This window comes from Theobroma cacao, chromosome 5 (assembly GCF_000208745.1).
Source record: "Theobroma cacao cultivar B97-61/B2 chromosome 5, Criollo_cocoa_genome_V2, whole genome shotgun sequence".
In the NCBI taxonomy this organism is placed as follows: Eukaryota; Viridiplantae; Streptophyta; class Magnoliopsida; order Malvales; family Malvaceae; genus Theobroma; species Theobroma cacao.
In genome coordinates this window covers 36,994,798-37,014,191 of record NC_030854.1, presented here as the reverse complement: position 1 = coordinate 37,014,191, position 19,394 = coordinate 36,994,798, and the positions used below count along the sequence as shown (strand labels likewise).

The 19,394-nt window shown below is 33.2% G+C and overlaps 2 protein-coding genes across 2 annotated transcripts; one reads left to right on the top strand and one right to left on the bottom strand.

Moving 5' to 3' along the window:
* LOC18600226 (trihelix transcription factor GTL2) lies at positions 6,861-9,640 on the bottom strand. The gene is made up of 2 exons (XM_007030545.2): positions 9,072-9,640; positions 6,861-8,612 (listed from the first exon to the last, which is right to left on the bottom strand). The coding sequence occupies exons 1-2, from the start codon at positions 9,533-9,535 to the stop codon at positions 7,094-7,096; spliced, it is 1,983 nt and encodes a 660-aa protein (XP_007030607.2). The 5' UTR covers positions 9,536-9,640; the 3' UTR covers positions 6,861-7,093.
* Positions 16,954-18,764, top strand: LOC18600223 (neurogenic locus notch homolog protein 1). Its single transcript, XM_007030542.2, has 6 exons — positions 16,954-17,127; positions 17,241-17,399; positions 17,491-17,571; positions 17,679-17,804; positions 17,904-17,978; positions 18,445-18,764. Exons 1-6 carry the CDS (start codon positions 17,022-17,024, stop codon positions 18,519-18,521), a joined length of 624 nt encoding a protein of 207 aa, XP_007030604.2. The 5' UTR covers positions 16,954-17,021; the 3' UTR covers positions 18,522-18,764.

Below are 19,394 nucleotides of genomic sequence, written 5' to 3'. Positions count from 1 at the left end.
AAAAAAATAAAGCAAAATAAATGATCCAATTGCCATATATTAATGTTTCCTTTATGGTGATTAAAGGGAACAATATATATATATATCTTTGTGAAAATTAATAGGGTGTGATAAATTTAGTTAGTTTCGTTTGGTATCTTTTAGCCCAAAGATTTCATTTACAGCAATGCCATCATTTCATGGTACCTTTATAATGAATTATTTATGCCATGGACCATTGGCAGATGAAATATCCAAAGCTTTTTTTTTTTTTGCAATTAAGGTTTTAGGGTTATATATGGTGACCTTGATCTAGTACTTCAATACTACACTTTTTGACCTAATTATTATTGATGGTAACACACATTTCTATATTATAAACAGATTTATAGTATGGAGGGGGCATCTAGACAAGGTAATTGAGACATGAGAGAAGTATTCAAGATTTATTAAAAAGCAATTCAACCAAGAAAAGACTTTGTAATAATTAGTTTCAATAATGGATCAAGAATTTCATAGAATTAAAGCAGTACTCATACTCCTGGTAGATGAAACAATGGCATAATAATAAATCTCTCTCTGAATATATAGACAGTTTTAAGAAATGGTTCGCTTTTATGATCTTTTATCGAACAAAAAAAGAAGATTTGAACTCAATTTTTTAAGATGTTAATTAATTTTTTTATTACTAAAGAAAATAGGAAATGTTGGAAATATATGTGGTAGGTTTGGAAGTTCAAAAGCTCTTCCAACTCAGAGTTTTATCTCAATTGTCCTTGATCTTCAGCATCCTAGAGCCTGGGACCAAAATCATCATCATCATCATCATAAAGAAAACCTAATCTTCATACAGCACGTTTGGTTCGCGAAATAGATAGGAATGGAATAGAATAATTATTACGTGGGAATATAACATAATAAGTATTATGTAGTTTGGTATGATGAATGGAATAGAGTAGAAATAATTATTATGACTTATTACAGTGTTTGGTTGGTAACAATAGCTTTGGAATAAGAAAAGAATAGAAAATAAAAAGATAAAAATACTTTTTATTATAATATATGATTTTCAATTTAAAATATTTATTTTTGATAAGTTATTAATTAAAATATTAATAATTTAATAATTAAATATATAAGAATAAAAGTAAATAAAATAAAATAAAATAAAGTAAGTTAGAGTGCTTTGGTTACCTCAAGAAGCGTTTCTTTATGGTCACTAGCTTGACTATGGCACCCCCTTCTACATTACTTTATATAGCTCGAGACTTTCTTTATTGATCTTGACTGCTCGGGTAAGCCCACTATAAATCTCAATAACATCATAAGGATGAATCTTTACCACNAATTATATATAAAATATTAATATTTTAAATTTTACAAATAATTTATTTTTTTTATTCTATTTTTGCCCTTTTTTTTTCATGGGCCGATCGCCGGAAAGGCAACCGGTGTAACAAAACGCCGATCTGGAGCACCATGTGGCCGGATCTGGCCACTATGGCGCTAGATAGGCGCTTTCCCACAGCTGGATCTGGTCGTGGAGTGCCAGATCCAACCGTGGGATCTGGTCGGGAAGCACCAGATTCGGTGCTTCCCGGGGTGAGATCTGGCAGTTGAGTGCCAGATCTGGCTGGATCTCGGTTCAATATTGTCGGAAAGGACTAGATCGACGCTTTCCGATCATATTCGGTTGCTGCCGTCGCCGTCGTCGTCGGTGTTGAGTTCCAATTAGAGAGAGAATGAGAGAGGGAGAAGAGAGAGAAAGAAAAGGGACAATGGAGAAAAAAAGTATTTATAGGTATAGGGTTGTAATATTTTTAGGTTATAAGGGTTATTTTGATCATTATATATTTGAAAGCTATTCCATGAGCCATGGAATAGCTATTATCGGGGGGGGGGGGAGGAGATGACTTTTAACCTATTTGACAGAATTTTTATTCTTGCGGAATTGCTATTCCTTATTTCAATTTTGTACCAAACAAAGGAATAGAAAATGATCGGGAATAGAGGGGGAATAGCATAGTTATTCTCCGTACCAAACGTGCCAATAGGGTTATGAAAAGATGAATTGTCAGTGGTCAATTTTTTTGCTGTCACACACACACACTGCATATGAGTAGAAAGCAAAGAAGGGACTAGGGCTAGCTCTCCTTCTATAAGATTCTTATTCTCCATTACCATTCCTATCAGCCTCAGCAAAGCATGCTGAACTTGAGGCAGATGCTGTCATAAAGTGGTCAAAAAACTTGTATATTCTTGACAGATTCAACTCCCCTTTTTAGCCCATTTTTGTTTTTTCTCTTCTTCCTTTGGTTATTGAATACATACATGCTAAATCCACAATCAATTGGTTATTGAATACATACATGCCAAATCCATAATCAAGGGCTTTAACTAGTGACATTAAGGCCATTGCAAAAAGGATTTATATTTAATGAACCCATAATTTTAGTGAAATTCTAATAAGATCCGTCGTGATTAGTTTTTTATAATATCATAAATAAATAAGAAATTTATAATATATTTTGGTGATTATATTGATGAAATGAGACCAGATATAGGAGAGCTGCAAGAAACTTATTCGCCTCGTGAAGCTACAACAACCTCTCTAATGAAAATTGGCAAAGAAATGAAGACACACACACAGAAACCTACCCTTTACTCTTTATAATAGTTCAAATATCATGAAAAAGTTTGGAGGTTCCAATGGAGCTAGTTACAAAGAAATAATGGCAACATCTTCAACTAGAAAAAGAGGTGAAACAAACCAACTTTTTTTAATGGAGACGTATCACCCGTGAAGTGTGATAAAGAGGTTAACTTTTTTGATGTGAGCACAGTCAATGTGGGTGTGTTATCTCAACAACTTTGGTCATCATAATGTACTGCTCTTGCAAGGCAACCTGAATGGAGCAAAAGGGGATGGAAGACTTTCAAAGAATAAAATATTGGACAAGTAGCATTCCCTTTAGTATAAGAAACATTGCATCCTTTTTGAGCTGGATCATAGCCACATAGGAGGTTGATGGGGAAATTTTTTCTTTAATTTTGCTGTCATACATTTCTTATATATGAGATTTTGTCGTTTTTAAGTATAGATAAATATATCTTTTTACGCAAGGAGATGATATTATATAATAAATGAATAAATAAATAAATGAGTGATTCTATTTTTACGTAAATTTTAATTTTTTAATGTAAATTAATCTTATAATTATTAATATTTATATATACTCCTTTGTCTTTTTTTTTTTAAATATTAGAATTGAAAAAGAGGGATGAGAGGGAGTTGGGGACATATATATATATGAAATGAATTGATTCTTGGCGATGGGGTGACTACTAATATAGGAAAAAGAACAGAGGAAGAAGTCAAAGGGAAAGAGAAGTCAAAATCAGAAGGGTGCAAGTGAAGAGAAAGGAAGAAAAAAGGGCTTTGCATAATCTTAAAGAAACTTGGTTAGAACTTGGCTGTAGTCCCCGGCCCTATTGTTTGCCATTAGACATGACCAGTCTTAATCATTGCCAGAATGATTTGCTCCTTTATTTTTTTAAATCATCCTTCCCCTACTTATTGTTATATATAAGTAAGGCCAAGGGCAGAGTGGAAGAGTGGTACCCAACAACACAAGAGAAAAGAAAAGGAAGCAAGAAGTGCTAACCACAATGAGAGAGATTTCGATGCTTAGACAAAGGTAGCTTTCTTAAGTTTTAATGCTTATTAAGTCTTGTTTTTTTAATGTTGGAATCTTTCTTTCTCTAAATAAAGGAAAATTGTCTTTTATTAGTCATAAATTCTGAATCCGTTTTTGTATATATCACTGCAGACTTAAAAGAAAAATTGTATTGGAATAAAAATGAATTTTGGGGAGGAATTATTTGACAAATTAATGCTTTGGGAGGTGGTGGCATCGACTTGTTGTTGCCGACGTGAAGGGAAGAGACAGAGAGAAAGATTGAGATTAGGGTACAAGTGGTGGACATGTTGGGCTATGATATGAAGGAAGAATTGGTATTATATGCTTAGAATGTCGGTACCCCAGCAGTAGGAGCTGCTGATAATGGATACCAATTCACATTCTGTGAGACAAGCATTTGTCATTGAAATTTTATCATGAAAATGTGGTGAAATTTAAAGTTTGATGGAATTTAGAGCGATTTTAGAGAGAACCCAAATCTGTTTTTTTACCTTTAAAAATGTTCCCAATTTCTAGATAAATTTGCTTTTTACTACTTCTTATTTGGGTTTGGACTTAGGACATAGTTGAGTTTGGGCCTAATTGACAGAGAAAACCATAAATGGAAAAACCTGAGCTGGGCTGAGTTTGGGTATCAAAATCAATAGGGAAAGTTGAAAATAGTCTAAAGGCTCAAAAGGACAGGGAAGTAGCCCAAACCTAATTGTCCTTTCATGGGGTTGACAAGAATCCTTGAGTCAACCCTAAACCTTTGACCCAAAGGTCTGAAACCTAGTCTAATTGCCTGTCAACGACCTTCTCATTTAGTTTTGTCAGTGTAAACAAATGAGCTAACTTTCGTTCTTCGTTCGATCAATCTCCTCTCGATTCAAGCTCAACTTTTTTTTCTCGATCATAATTCGTCTCTTGATTGCAAGTCACCCTATCGAACTCAGTTTTTGAGACTATAATGATCAAATTCCTTATAAGTTTAAGTTAATTTTTTTCAATTTTTTCATTATAGTGATTGTTGTTTTCAAGTCTCCTTTCAAGAAGCACACATCCCATAATGTCATGTTCACATGAATACAATTTAAATGCATGCTTCCAATAAGAAAGAGACATTGAAAATAGTTCTTAGTTTTTGGTCCCCTCTTGGCATAGTTAGCTACCCTTTTGTGAAGGCAAAATCATGCACAAATCCACCAGAAAAGAAAAAAAAGGAATAATTATTTTTTTTGGGTTTGATCACACCTCCTTTTAGGAAAAAGTCAATTCTCAAAAAAAAAAAGAAGAAAATCCCCACACAATTGACACAAGTCAAACACTCCAGCAAATCATTTTGAGATTACCAAGATGCTAAAAGAGAAAAGAGGAAGGCCCCGAGTCAAATCGATAAAGGAAAAAAAATCAGATTAATGAAAATCAGTGGGGATCATCGCTTTGATCAGGTTGACTTTTTTGTTTTCGTGATGATCAAACTATGTCTGAGCCGTCGGATGAGTGGGTCCCAAACACGATGCACGTGCGCCAACCCATTTTTTCCCTTGGCTGCTTATGAAGAGCCTTGGCTGTTTGAGTTCAGACCATCACATGTGACGTTGACGTGTCACAATAAAATCAAAGACAAAAGAAAATGGCCCCCACAGAATTTCTTTTTTTTATTTTATTTTTTTTAATAATAGATATTATCAAAGGGGTTGTTTGGTTTGAGACGTTCACCGTATTCCACTAAAAATGCCATTTTCTTCTCTGATCACTTCGGTCATGTGGTGGGTCCCAATAGCCCTTCAGAAACATTATGTCGTTGCCCTTCGTGTTGTCGTTGTAATCTCTCATGGAGCAGGAACAAGAAAAATAAAAAAAATTAAAAAAAAAAATCAACTCTTTAGTATATGTTTTCTTCCCCAATGTTCATTTCAAGATTAAAACATAATTAAACATTTTTTTCCCAATATTTATTTAAGGATTTAGAACACTCTCGTTAAAATCATTTAATTAAATTCGTAAACGCTCGATCATTAATCTTTCACTTAACATGTTTTACGATATAAATTTATTATTTTGATAAGTTTTTCTCGATAATAACGAAACTTTTGATGCAAAATGAGCTTGTTGCATGTAAAATTATAATGAAGGTATTGTTTTGCATCAACAAAAAACGATTGTTTCATATTTTTCAATGTAAATTTTTGTGTCGAGTTATTTTTAGTCTGACGCTACGAAAGCGGTTTAGGTTTGAAGATGGTACCATAGCTACTTAGCTAGCTATAGTTAGTAAACTAGTAAATTTATAAATTGTACTATATGGTATTTAATTTGGAGAATTAAAATTTGCTGCTCTTTTGTCACCAACAAATACAAGACTGGAAAAAAAACATGCATGGGTGGAATGTTGTATACCAAATATAAACAAAATTGGCCTTGTAATTATTAAGCATGTGAAATAATCAAAGCTAAGTTAATAGGGTAACCTAAAAAAAAAAAACTGGGTCATAAATCTGCTTTCATTGGTAGCTAGCTATTGCACACTTTCATTGACTTTTTATTAATGTTATAACAATAATTATATGGAACTGATTGAGCTTTAATCTTAGCCCATAATTCATTTAATGTTATTTAATGGCATAGTTTTTTTTTTTTGCTTTGCGTTTGAAGTTTTCCCAATTCATTAGAAAAGACCCATTTTTGTTGTTGAAATTAATACAATTCAATTAATCTTTTTATTATCAAATTATGAATTAGATCGAAATCGTAATTTCTTTTTATCAATATTTTTCAATACACCATTCAAGTTTAATGAAAATTCGCTTGTAAATTTTCATTCTTGGGTATTGAAATATCAAATATCATTATATATAGATATCTTGACGGATATATAATTAAGTTAGAAAAAAAATAGTTAGAGTGGGAAAAGCGATTATGAAAATATATTCAGATATATATGATCATGATTCTGAATATCCAGCAGAATGGTGAGGTGCAAAGTGTAGCTAGTGTACAAAACCTCATTTTCCTTGGCTGAAAAGATTCCAAAATTTCTTCCTGCATTGTTTTATTTTATTTGGCAAGGAAACAGTGGACTGGCCCTGAACATGACTGTCATCCTCCTCCTCCTCCCCACATATAGCAAACAAAACCTCCCTTGAAATAGAAAAATTAGGAGCATAGAATAGCAATTTTAAGCGTAGAAAGCAGTCCTGACCTGAAGTTAAATCCTCATTTCCCAAATTGTCGGTGCTCACTACAATACAAGTTAATAACATATATATCCTCCAAGAAATTTTATATTAGATTCTCTAAGGGTTGGCAAAAAAAATAATAAAATTAAATATCAAACCAAGAAAGTACTATGTCTAATGGTATTAATAATGTTATTAACTATTGTAATACTAGTAGTAACTTAACATACACACAAAAAATGCAATGTGATTTCAGAATTCAAATTCAAAAGCTGGTACTTGAACCATGTTTGTCTCACCTTCAGAAAAATGCACAGTAGAATCCTTAGCTGGTCCCCTTCGAGATGAGTTATCGTTACCGGATTCCGGCAGAGCAGCCGAGTGGTTTTCGGGCAAAGCCGGGCGGTTTTCCAGCCCTTCAGAGGGTGCTATAAGTGTTCCTTGATTGTACAAAGTGCTTAATTGATGAAAATAAGGACATGTCCTAGAGTCAAGGGACCTCTTTTTATTAACATCTTTGGTCTTCCTGAAGTACTTGTTTATGTTCTCCCATTTCTCTTTGCACCTCTTGGCACTTCTCTTGTACCCCAACTCTGACATCCCTTGCGAGATTCTTTCCCAAAGAGGAGCTTTTATGGCTGCTCCTTCCTTATCGTGATCGCCATTGTTATAGAGACTGCATCTTAGGTTTATTAACGCCAACACTTCATCTCTTGGCCATCTCTTCCCGAGGTCTTCTTTGTCATTGGATGTAGGGGTTAGGGGAGCTTTATTTACAGTCACTGATGAAGTAGGTGGTGATGGATTGCTTTGAGCGTTGACAGGATTAGGGTTTTTGGGAGCTAGGGCTAGAGCTGATGAAGTGAGTGTTTTTGGATTAGGGTTTTCAGGGGCTTGGTTTTCTGTCATTGAAGTGGCCTTGATTTGATTGTTGTCAGTTGGACAAGAACCCGAGTTTTGATGACCAAGGACCATCGTAGATAAAGTAGTACTAGAAACTTGATCCCCCTGGCTTTGGGCATTGACTATAGGATTAGGGTTTTGTGCTGGCACTAGAGAAGATGAAGTACTTGGAGGATTTGAATCATTTGGTACCTTAAAAAGAGCTTCATTACTCCTTCGAAAACATTTAGAGGAGCCAGTTGATGCGAATTTACTCAAGAATTTGATTATGGTAGCCTGTCTATCACCTGCAATAGCTTGTTCTTTTGCCCTAAGCTCTAGCTCCTGGTTAATCCTATCTAGCTCTTGTTTCTTCCAGGCTTCTTCTCTTGCAACTTTCTCTTCATCTCTCTTCACCATGTCTTCAAGCAGTTTATTGTGCATCTCTTCCTGTTGATTCATCAACTTGTTCACAATATCTTCGCAAAACCCTTTGATCATCTCAAATTTCTTCTGTCTTTTCCTCTTCCTGTTGCTGCTGTTCTTGTTATCTGCTTTGTTCTCAACCACTCTTTCATTATCCTCTGGGGCATTATTTCCTGCTGTAGTTTGATATTCATCAATATTTCTTGAATCATCTTCCAAATTCTGACCCATATTGTCTTCATCTTCCCTTGACTTTTCCACGTTTTTGTTTTTTTCAGTTGCGCCAACAACCTGCTGGTTATGATGAGGAGGAGGAGGATTCTCACCCTGGCAAAGCTCTTCAAGTTCACTAAAGAGCCTGTAGTTTTTGCTACAATTGATGCTGTTGAAATATCTGCTTTCTTCTTCAAATTTCTCTTTGCACTTCTCTGCACTCCTCTTGAACCCAAGCTCTGCCAACTTCCTGCACCCACCATAATTGTATATAAAATTAAACCAACACAGCACCACCACCTATATGTATGCATCAAACACTTATTCTTTCTGTTTTACTATACTCCTCCCTTATAAAATACTATAGACAAGCTTTCTGTTTATTTAATTATCAGTCCCCCCCCCCCCCCCCCCTCCCTCCCTCTCTCTCTCCTTCTCTCTCTTTTATTAACAACCCCACACAGGGTAGATAGGCTCTAAATTCATGTAGATGCTTTAATATCCAAGTTGATTTGTTTCATTGATCAAGCTTCATCATCACCTTCAGCAAAATTCAGTTGAAACCCAATTCGGCAAATTTTGAAGGGATCACACTACATATTAGAAAACAAACAAACATAACATATAGATAACACCCCACTGAAAATTTACATAACACCAATAAGCAATAATATGGATATGTACTTTATGTACATATGTAAAGATATACCTTGAGACGTGTTCCCAAGTGAATTCAGGGAACCAATTTTCAATGCTAGATCTGATCCTCAACAGTGCAAGGACTTCATCATTAGACCAAGGATGATGGTGGTGGTGATGATTATCAATCGATTCAGGCATGGATCTCTCTCTTTCAATCTCCATGTTCATACGTACCAAGCCGGTGTTCTCTTCTTTCTCTTCATTCTTCTGGGTTTGATGTTGGGGGTGCAATGGGTGCAAAAAGTGAGGCTGCTGCTGCTGCAGCTGAGGGGGTACTTGGTTATGTGAGTTGGAAGTGTACAAAGTGTCAAAGGAAGTGAAACCATTTGAAGAGTTAGCAAGATGAAGGGGAGGGAAAGAGAGAGGGAGAGGGAGGGTTGTGGTTCTTGCAGCTGCTACTGCTGCTGCTGCTGCTGCTGCTGCTGATGAGGCTATGAATTGGTGAAACTGGTCTGGTACTCCATCAAACATTTTTGTGTTTATGAGTGAGTGTGTGTTGTGTTGTTTGTGCTTTTGTGAGTGCTTTTTCTTTTTCCTTTTTTTTTCCCTCTTCTTTTCCACTTCTCTGTCTATCTCTCTCTCTTCTCTCCTTTTTGTTTTGGGACTTTTGGCACACTGTAAAAATTTGGGGGCACCAAATTGCTGCAAAAACAAAACAAGACTACAAAAACACCAAAGCCCTTTCTCACTCTACATCTGATTCCTCCTTCTCTCTCTCATTTATCAAGGATTTTGTCCTATCATGGAAGAGAAAAGATAGCCCACCACACCCTTTTGGTGGGGAGGTGAAGTCACTGTCCAATCAGAGGGCAAGTCATAGATGCACAATTAAAGTTCAAGTTGCTGAAATTTTGGATTAAGAAATCAATACATCACTAATACCTAAATATAAAAATTAGACACTATATTAGTATAATTGCAAAATTAATAAAATTTATTTGATATGTTAATGACCCAAGAAAGATCACATTAAAAAAGTTATTTACCTTTTATATGTCAAGACACGTTAAGAAATTAATACAACTTTATAAATTATTTTTTCTTATTATATAACGGTTTATCGAACATTTCGACGTATATTCCATAATTATCAAATTAACATGACAATAGATCTCTACATCACTAATCTTATATTAAAAAATTTAACATTCAAATGGGATAAACACATGATTTTGAGAAGGAAAAAATAAGAAAGGAAGAAGATGTAAAGAAAGTGGGATTCACTCTCCAGGCATGAGAGTGAGGGAAACAATCAACAAGGGGGGGGGGGGGTTGGAAAAGGATACTTTATAAATGAGCATGTATTATTTTTTTGGGTCCTTAGAATCCTATGCAGTGGCTGATGGTGATGATGGTGTAGTTAACGGCAATGGGGATGGCAGGACACGTGAAAGCATGCAGAGACTGGGACCAATTATTTAAGGAAGGAAAGGGATGAAGGGGCTACCAAAAGGCCCATGGGTGAAAGGGAGGGGGAATTTTCACGTGCTGCAGAGTGCAGATGCCATACACAGTAGCCTCATGTTAAGTGCCCTTACTTCTTTTTTTTTTTTTTCTTTCTTTTATATCAGATTAAGTATAGATAGATTGCCTCATCTCTCCAGTTATGATGTAGATGTACAGTTTGTTTACTTGTTTTGGATAATGTAAACAAAGGATTATCAATACCCGCATTCAAAATTTCTTGAATTGAATGAACAAATTTACTAAATCAATCTTACGTTACTATTATTATACCCCATTTGAAGGATGAAATTAAGCGATAATGTCAAATTATTTCAAAATAATTGATGGGTGTATTCGGGGTCTACACTCTGCCCTGCTCCAATGGGATCTAAGTTGGAAACCCTACATATGGTTGAATATTTCCCTTGGATGATCTAACTTTTCTTGGGATCAAAATTTGGTCAATTTCTTACTTCATAGTTTGTCTTGGCAGAGTTTTTGCATGTGCTACTTCTTGTCTTAATAATTTTGTGATCAAAGTAGGTTGTGCACTCAACATTTTAGTAAGTTTATGTAATTGTAAATTTTTCAATAATTGTATGAGGTATTTGTTTATAATTTATGTTATAGTTTATCTTATATCAAATATGAATATAATTATTAATATTTATATAAAAATTTAATTCGTGTGAGTAGATTTGAAAAATTATTAAAATAATAGATGTTCGGATCTGGATCGTTACAATTTATGACTTCTAAACTCATACATAGTAGCATGACTAAAAATGTGAACCTCAGTATCAATGAAGTGGGCTTGTACATGGGTTTATGGCAAGCTGCCCCAGGCCTTAAACATTGTAGTGAACTTCTAGGGCTAAGGCCATGACACAAGACCAGGCCACAATATCAATTTGGGGTTGTCGTTATTTCATGCCTAAATGAGCTTGGCCAACTGGTCCAGTCAAGATGTTGAATTGATGATGATCAGAATCAAAGCTATGCAGCCTCTACAACGTCTGCATTAGCTTAAAATCCAGTGTAGGCTGAAGCCCAAGTCTTTATGGAATTCTAGATGTACGTGCCTTTGTGATTGAAACAATCAGAACTTCAAGGAAAACGAAACTCTTAACAAGAGACGGCTCACACACAAGGCTCCTACTACCCACCAGCAAGACTACCCTTTGTTTCCATATATTTTATGTTCATTCTCACGATTTTGATGACAGACCTAACCCGAATACACTCTCTCAACTCCTTAATACCTAATCAGACCATCAAAGTTTTTGGTTTTCTAACTGCATTCTGCTTGACATTTTTGCTTATGTATTGCCTTCTTATGCCTTATGTTTCCACTAGTAACCTGCTCTTTGTAAAAGTTTTTGGTCCATCTGCTACCTATTTTTTCCTTGATGCTTATTATCATTTCTTTGTCTTTGTCTAGTGCAAGCTTGAGGGGTAGTAAAAGATAATGCTCCAAGGATGCATATGGTGCACAGATGATAGTTAGGATAGGATACATCAGACATGTTTGTTCTTGAAAGGCATAAGAAGATAATTAATGGGGCTAGGAACAGTCGGCAAAGGTGTTGGGGACATTAATAGGAATAGGCGCGGGGAGCAATGTTCTTCACATTTTACAAAGGGGTAGAAATTAACATCTGGTCAACCAATGAAAACCTTTTGCAGCATCATCAGCTAGCAACCAGCAGGAGGCCCTGGCGACGTTCATCAAATGACCCTGGCAAATTCATTCTGGGTGTCGTTTGAGTTGCATTTCTTTCGCTTTGTGGTTGATCATTTAAGTGATTTTTCAAAGCAAACTTGTAATTTTACAAAATTCTCATTTAAAAGTTTATAAAATTTACATGTTTTTTCTTATTTTTAAACTTTGTCAGGTTAAGATAAGTGTGAGATTCCCTTACCTTAATTCAAGCACCGCTTTAACGTGCGTGGGATCAATACAGAGTGCTGTAGTTGCCCTTTGTACGGAAAGAAATTGGAGTCAATGGAAACTAAGCGCTTTTGCGGGAATCATAGGTTCTGCTATTTTCAGTCCTTTAGGCTTGTATTTGTTGCCATTCTAGAATCTCTGATATTGGATGAAGTCTAGGATGTCAATCATCTTCATTTTTTTAATAATTAGGGTTGAATTTAAAGTTAATTTCATTTTCTAATGGATCATCTTCATTTTTTTTTATATTTAGGGTTGATTTACAATTGGGGTTGAATTTAAAGGTAATTTCATTTTCTAATGGGTCATCTTTATTTTTTTTTTATAATTAGGGTTGAATTTAAAGTTAATTTCATTTTTTAATGGGATTCTTTTGTCTTCATTGTATTTTTTTTTATAATTAGGAAAAGAAATATTCAAAGTTTGCTCTTTAGATAAGGATTATGCATAGATCAATGAGTGTCTTGATTTTCATTTAAATATTTATATTTTTCCACTTTTTATGATTTCATTGTTTTGAGTTAGAATTTTTCAATTGTGTTTTTTAAAAATATATAAGTCAATTAACGAATCAAAATCAGTACAAATTGAAAAAAAATATATAAAAAAATTAGCATTTATGAGGCCATTAAACAAAAAAATAGTAATAAAATCTTTTACAATGATTTTAAATAAAAAAAAAAAGCTTACAAATAGGTTTCAAAATAGTAGAAAGAAAAATAAGGTTTGTAGAACATATTTTGTAGCATTAGCATATTCATATCTTTTATATTATCAATGAAAATATAATTTACTTGAAAAAGTGTTCTCGTGCCACGATCATGATTTTTTATTAATTTATCGATATTCGAAAACATTAAGTGTACATGGAAAATTAAAATAAAAAAATGATTTAAATTTTCCATAAATAATCACTAATAATAAAATCCTTCATGTTATATTTTATATTCCAATAAAATAAATTTGATTGAGTATGATATCAAGAAAAGTCAACAAAAGTCAGAAAATACCTAATGCATGACTTTCCAACTCAAGAGATGTTTCTTTAATGGTTAGTTTTCTGTTATATTACTAATGCAGAACTAACGGTATATATGTTACCTTATTCTTTCATAATCCTAATAAACGAGCTTAGTCATTTTCACTTCCCTTGTTATGAGTCCTTCCATGCCTAATGGAATATAATAAAGCCTCTATAAATTAATATTTTAAAATTATAAAAATTTATTAATTAATTAAAATATTATTTAATCAATAAATTAATAAATTAATAATTTATATATTAATTAATAAAAATTAACTTATCAAGATATTCTTTATTTTTTTTAAATATTGAATTTAATATATATATATATATATATATTATGTATCATGATTATATGAATATTATCTAATTACCAAATTACGAATTATCATTATTAGTAATAAGTAAATTATTAAAAACGTTGTAAGAAATGACAAAAAAGATGAAGTTGAAGATAATAGTTCTGTACTGGAACCGATCTCATGCAAAGATACACTCAAAACAATAATCATATTGTATAAATTTTTCTTAAAATATGAGAATAGAGCTTCTTATACATTAAGAAAAGTTAAAGATAAGGTTTAAAAAGACATCAATTTTAAGAAGAAATAAGTAATATTGAAATCATATTTACAAAGATTTTCTAATTGAGTTATGTATGTATATAATTTTGATGTAATAAAAGATTATTAATTTATATATTAAATGAGATTTATGTGTTTTTAAAAAAAATATTATTTTATAAATTTAATAAATTATTAATTTATCACGTTCATCTCAAATTGAGATCGGTAAATAAATATTATTTAATTAAAATTATTAATTTATTAAGTATTAATTTGTAAAAATTTTATTGTAATCTAAAATTTTTTAGATAAAAATATCCCTATTCATTGAAAATAATTACAACCTTAATCCTATAAAAAGTTTTTCTTTCATCATTTTCCCATTTTTCTCTTTCTTCGTGGTCTGCCTTTCACCCTTCCCCTTTCTAAGCAAGCTTGAAGCTGTTCTCCTCCACAGCCACTGTTGTCCTCTATCGTTGTCATTACCTAGGTCTCCATCATGGGCCATCGAAGAAACCACGACGATGTTGGAGTGCGGATCTGGCATTGGCCGCTCTAATGTCACTGATTGCTTCTCCGATGGCTAGCGACGAATATGAGAAAAAGAAAAGAAAAGAAGAAAAAATAAAATAAAATAAAAATAAAATTTATAGTAATAAATTAATAATAAATCATTTTTTAAAATTTTTAATGAAATTAAAAATTAAAAGATTAAAAAATAAAAATATTATTAAATTATAGTAATGAGTAATTTAGTCCTTTACATAAATTTTACTAAATTATAACAAAGGGTATTTTTGTTTTTGATAAAAATAAATTCTGTTATAATAAAAAGTAATTTTGTCATTTTATTATTGATTATTTTAAAGTTATTTTTATTAATCAAATATTAAAATAAATCATAATAACAATTTGAATCTTATCTCATTTCATGAACTAAACTATATAATAATTATTTTATTTTATTTCTACTGAATAATTATTCTATTTAATTTCGAATCAAATCTGTTCAAATATCTATGAATTCCCATTACCATGGAAAGATTCTAGACTAATACTACACTCTTTATTTTTTGTTTCCTCTTTTGTTTCTGCATCATATCATCACTTCAAAGGACCTTGGTAACATCTTGATTGGTTCTTCCAGTATGAAGGCATAAGCTAATGGAGTTGGAAAAGACCAAGCCTCTCACCAGGAACAGGTACAACATCATACCCTTCTTGGGATTTTTCTAATTTATAGTAATTGTTTTGACTTTGAATTGAATGTTGTTTTCTCCCCTAATATACTATACATATATATATATATTTGCCTGACCTCTTCTTTGCAATTACATAACTTACAAGAAAATTAACTTGTAATGTGGTGGCATACTGTGACTTGAAGCTGTATATACAAGAAAAACACATTGCAAAGAAAAATTTGACAATCTTAATTCTACCCAAATTTTAATTCTTCCAAATCAATAGAATAAATTAAAAAATGTTCAAATCCAGAGCTAGCAAAGCTGTATACGTTTCAGGATGTATATTATACTCTTTAAGTTTTTGACTATGTACCCAAAATATATAAAAATAAACTCTAAACTCTTGACTAGAAATCATAAGTCTTCACCTAATCTTTTTAAGTAAGAAATAGAAAGGGTAAAAGAAAGCTAATTAAATAATTGGAGTGCATGGAATGGGGGAAAGGGCTTGTTATTGGAGCTTTGATGATGAAAGAACACATATTTTCATTTGCCATTTCTCATGCTTATGAAATGAAATATAACTTGTAAACGTGGCATGACAAGCAAACTTAAGCAACATCTCTAGAACCTACCCTTAACATTTTCTTATTCTAATTGTCACATTTGTCTTGTGATTATTGTTTTTATATTTAAGTTTAAGGCCCACCAGTTATGAAATTTGACTTTCTAAGCTTAAGAGGATTAGGCAGAGGGAGCACTTCTAGAACCTCAGCTTTGACAAAATTGTTTGTGTTAAAGAGTCTTGAGTTTCTGGATGGTGGCAACCTGAAAACTTATTCAGGCTCTGTCCCTTCCTGTAAATTCAGATGAATAACATTTTGATGATCAGAATCATATGACCCCAGACAAAGAAACATTTTGATGATCAGAATCATATGACCCCAGACAAAGAAAGGGAAAAGGAAGATGGGGACATGCTGGCTGATGACTAATATCAGTAATCTATCTGTGTTTCATCCTCACAGAAGTGAAGAACTAACCATGAACCATTCTTTGTCTTTCATGTTGTTAAACTTTTTCTTGGCATATCCAGACTTTCTTTAAACTTTTTCTTATAAGGAGGAGGGACGGAGACAGAGAGAGGGGGAGAGGACTTCATGTTTGATTGTGAAGTTGTGAGGGTTGGAAACTTCTATCTTGTATTCTGTGAATGCCAACCGAGACCGCAATCTCTGTTGACATTTGGTTGCATAGCAATCCCCTTCATCAAGTTTAAGCTATGCCAAAATATATGTGTAAAATGACATGCTAGTTCAAGGGGAAATTACCTTAAAGAAACTAACGAAAGCAACAGTACAAAGATATGATAGGGCCTGCATATGACTTGATCATATACATCATGTTATCACACATATTATTTATAAGTAAACAACCCAATAAGATTGAATAGAAAGACCTAATCAAAACTAAAATTTATTAAAAGAATATAATCAATATTCAAACAGAAGAAAATGGGTACTATTTTAAGTATATTGAATTGATCTTCCAGGCTGCAGAAGCTTCTACTAAGTAAAAATAATAGTTTCTTTGATTTTACCATATGAAGAATTCTTTAATAATGTCACAATTTCAAGTCTTTCTTATTTCTTTTTTTTCAATATATGTTTGGTGGCAAAGAAATTTTCAATCTTTGTTAACTTATATAAGTATCCCTTTAACAAGACACTAGCTTCACTTTCTCCTGTTGGAAGTACGATCTGCCTTTCTCTCCTTGCAGAAAATGGCATCCTACAAAATTTTTGCTTTTACAGCTTTGCTTCTGGTTTTGTTTCCTATAGCTGCTAAAGGAGATGGTGACTTATCGCCTGCCCTGGCTCCTTTCTATGGTACCTCCCCATCTCCTCTCCTTGTCAATCTTGTACAGATGGAAATGAAGTTTTCAATGAAAAGTATAGCATCTGATATACTAATTGGTGTAATTTGGTTTGTTGAAAAACAGATAGGTTGTGTGATGAAGTTGAGTGTGGAAAAGGAACATGCAAAGCAGACATAAGCTACCCTTTGAACTACATCTGTGAGTGTGATGCTGGTTGGAAGAGAACTAGAGACGATGATGACAATGATGATGTTAGGTTTCTACCATGCGTGATTCCAAACTGTAAGATTTTCCTCTTCATCTGTTTCTTCTAACTATCGCAGATTCAATTTAGAAAGTGATCACTGATCAAGCAAGCTTCTGATACCTGCAGGTACTCTTGATTACTCCTGCCAGCCAGCTCCTCCTCCAGTACCTGAGAAAGAAGTTCCTCACAATTCATCTTTCTTTGATCGTAATCAGCTTGACAGCCTCTCAACTATCATTTACTCAAATCAGCCATAGTTTTCAGCTTCTTACTACCAGTTCTCTGATCTTTGTTATTTGTGGTTGATTTAATAGCTTGCTACTGGACTTACTGTGGAGAAGGCACATGCAACAAAACAGCAACATACAAGCACGTATGTGAATGCAGACCTGGCTATTCTAATCTTCTCAACAAAACATACTTCCCCTGCTACAGCCAATGTAAGAACTCAAACATGAAATCTTTGGTGAAACATTATAAAAGTTCAAGAGCAACAAATTTATAGAAACTGATTAAACTCATGGTTTTTGGTTTCTAAGGTACACTTGGATCCGATTGCTCCCGCCTTGGGATTACAGTTGCAGATCAAACATCAACACCAGATGGTGGAAAAGGTGAATTGACTGTAAACTCTTTAATCTTATTAAGCATCAAGGCACACACACCCTTATCGGTTAACTTATGTTACGGAGTCTTTCATTGAGGGCGCGACCTCTCAAATATATCAATAAAGTTATGAAAATTTGATATCAACAACATAGTTTTCCTCCTCCATCCCTTGATTACTCGAAAAACCAAACAAAAAAATTAAGCCTGGTGAATGAAGATTTCTGATTTCGTGTACAGCAAACCATTGCTTGACAAAATAAGTCAAATCCAGGATCTGTTTTCAACCCCTTAACCTTTTTAAACTTTAGCTGCTTTTTTCAACTAAAGACTACTTGCGTTTTAAATGCCTAACATTTGTACAAAATTGACTTAAAGCTTCTCATTCATATAGAAATTTTGACTAAAAACAAATGAATGACATCTGTTCTATTTCAAACTCTGATCTTTCGTGCTCTGTATCTTGTTTTTCAGCTTACACATTCCTGCCAGGGAAGCTTCACTGGGTGGCTGTTTTGATGATGTCCATGGCTATGGTTCTTTGGAAGTAGGATGTGTGAAAATAAATCAGACCCTCAGCTCACCAGCATTTAGTGTTATCATACGAGAGTCCATTATACTCAGATATTTGATGCATTGTTGATTTGATTATTATTCTGTCTTATTCTTATATGTTGTTTTCTGTCTGTATAAATAAGTTAAAAAAAAAAAAGTGGGGCATTGTGAGGGATGATCGTTGTGTAGAGAACTCTATAATGATTATTTTTTAGTATATAATATACCCCTTTTTGTTTGGTTGTTTGTCATAAAACTATTTTGTCTTATGCACCAAATTGTTCTGTCCCTAATCTAAACCTGTCCTGGCCGCCCCATCCCAAGTCCCAACCCTTTCTCTTTTTGTTATCATTCTTATTTTCTCTCTTGGAACTCAAGCTAAGAACAACAAAAGCCTAAGCTAAGGCTGCACCATGATTAAAATTTATGATGCAAATTTGCTGAGCTAACAAACTGACAGGAGCTGGATGCTCATATATGACTAATAATCAACATTAATAGATGTCCATTCAAAAGAAAATGGTGTGATAGTGAGAAAGGTAGTTGCCTTGCCCTTGCCAAAAGAAAGGGGGAGAGATAAAAGAGACAGAGGAGCGGCAGGGTGGTTGGGGGTGGTGGGGGATGGTGTTGGGAGTATTTACTATTTATAAATATTTTATTCTTATTATTTTAATAATTAAATTAAAAATTTACAATTTTTACCAACTTTACAAGTAATTTTTTTTGTTAAAAACTAACAAATATATGAAAAGTATGGTTACTCTAATTATTAATATGATGACATTAATATATTTAAATTAAAAAATTATTAGATTGTTAATTATATTTAAATAATTTGAATATTATATCATATTATAAAAGAATATAAT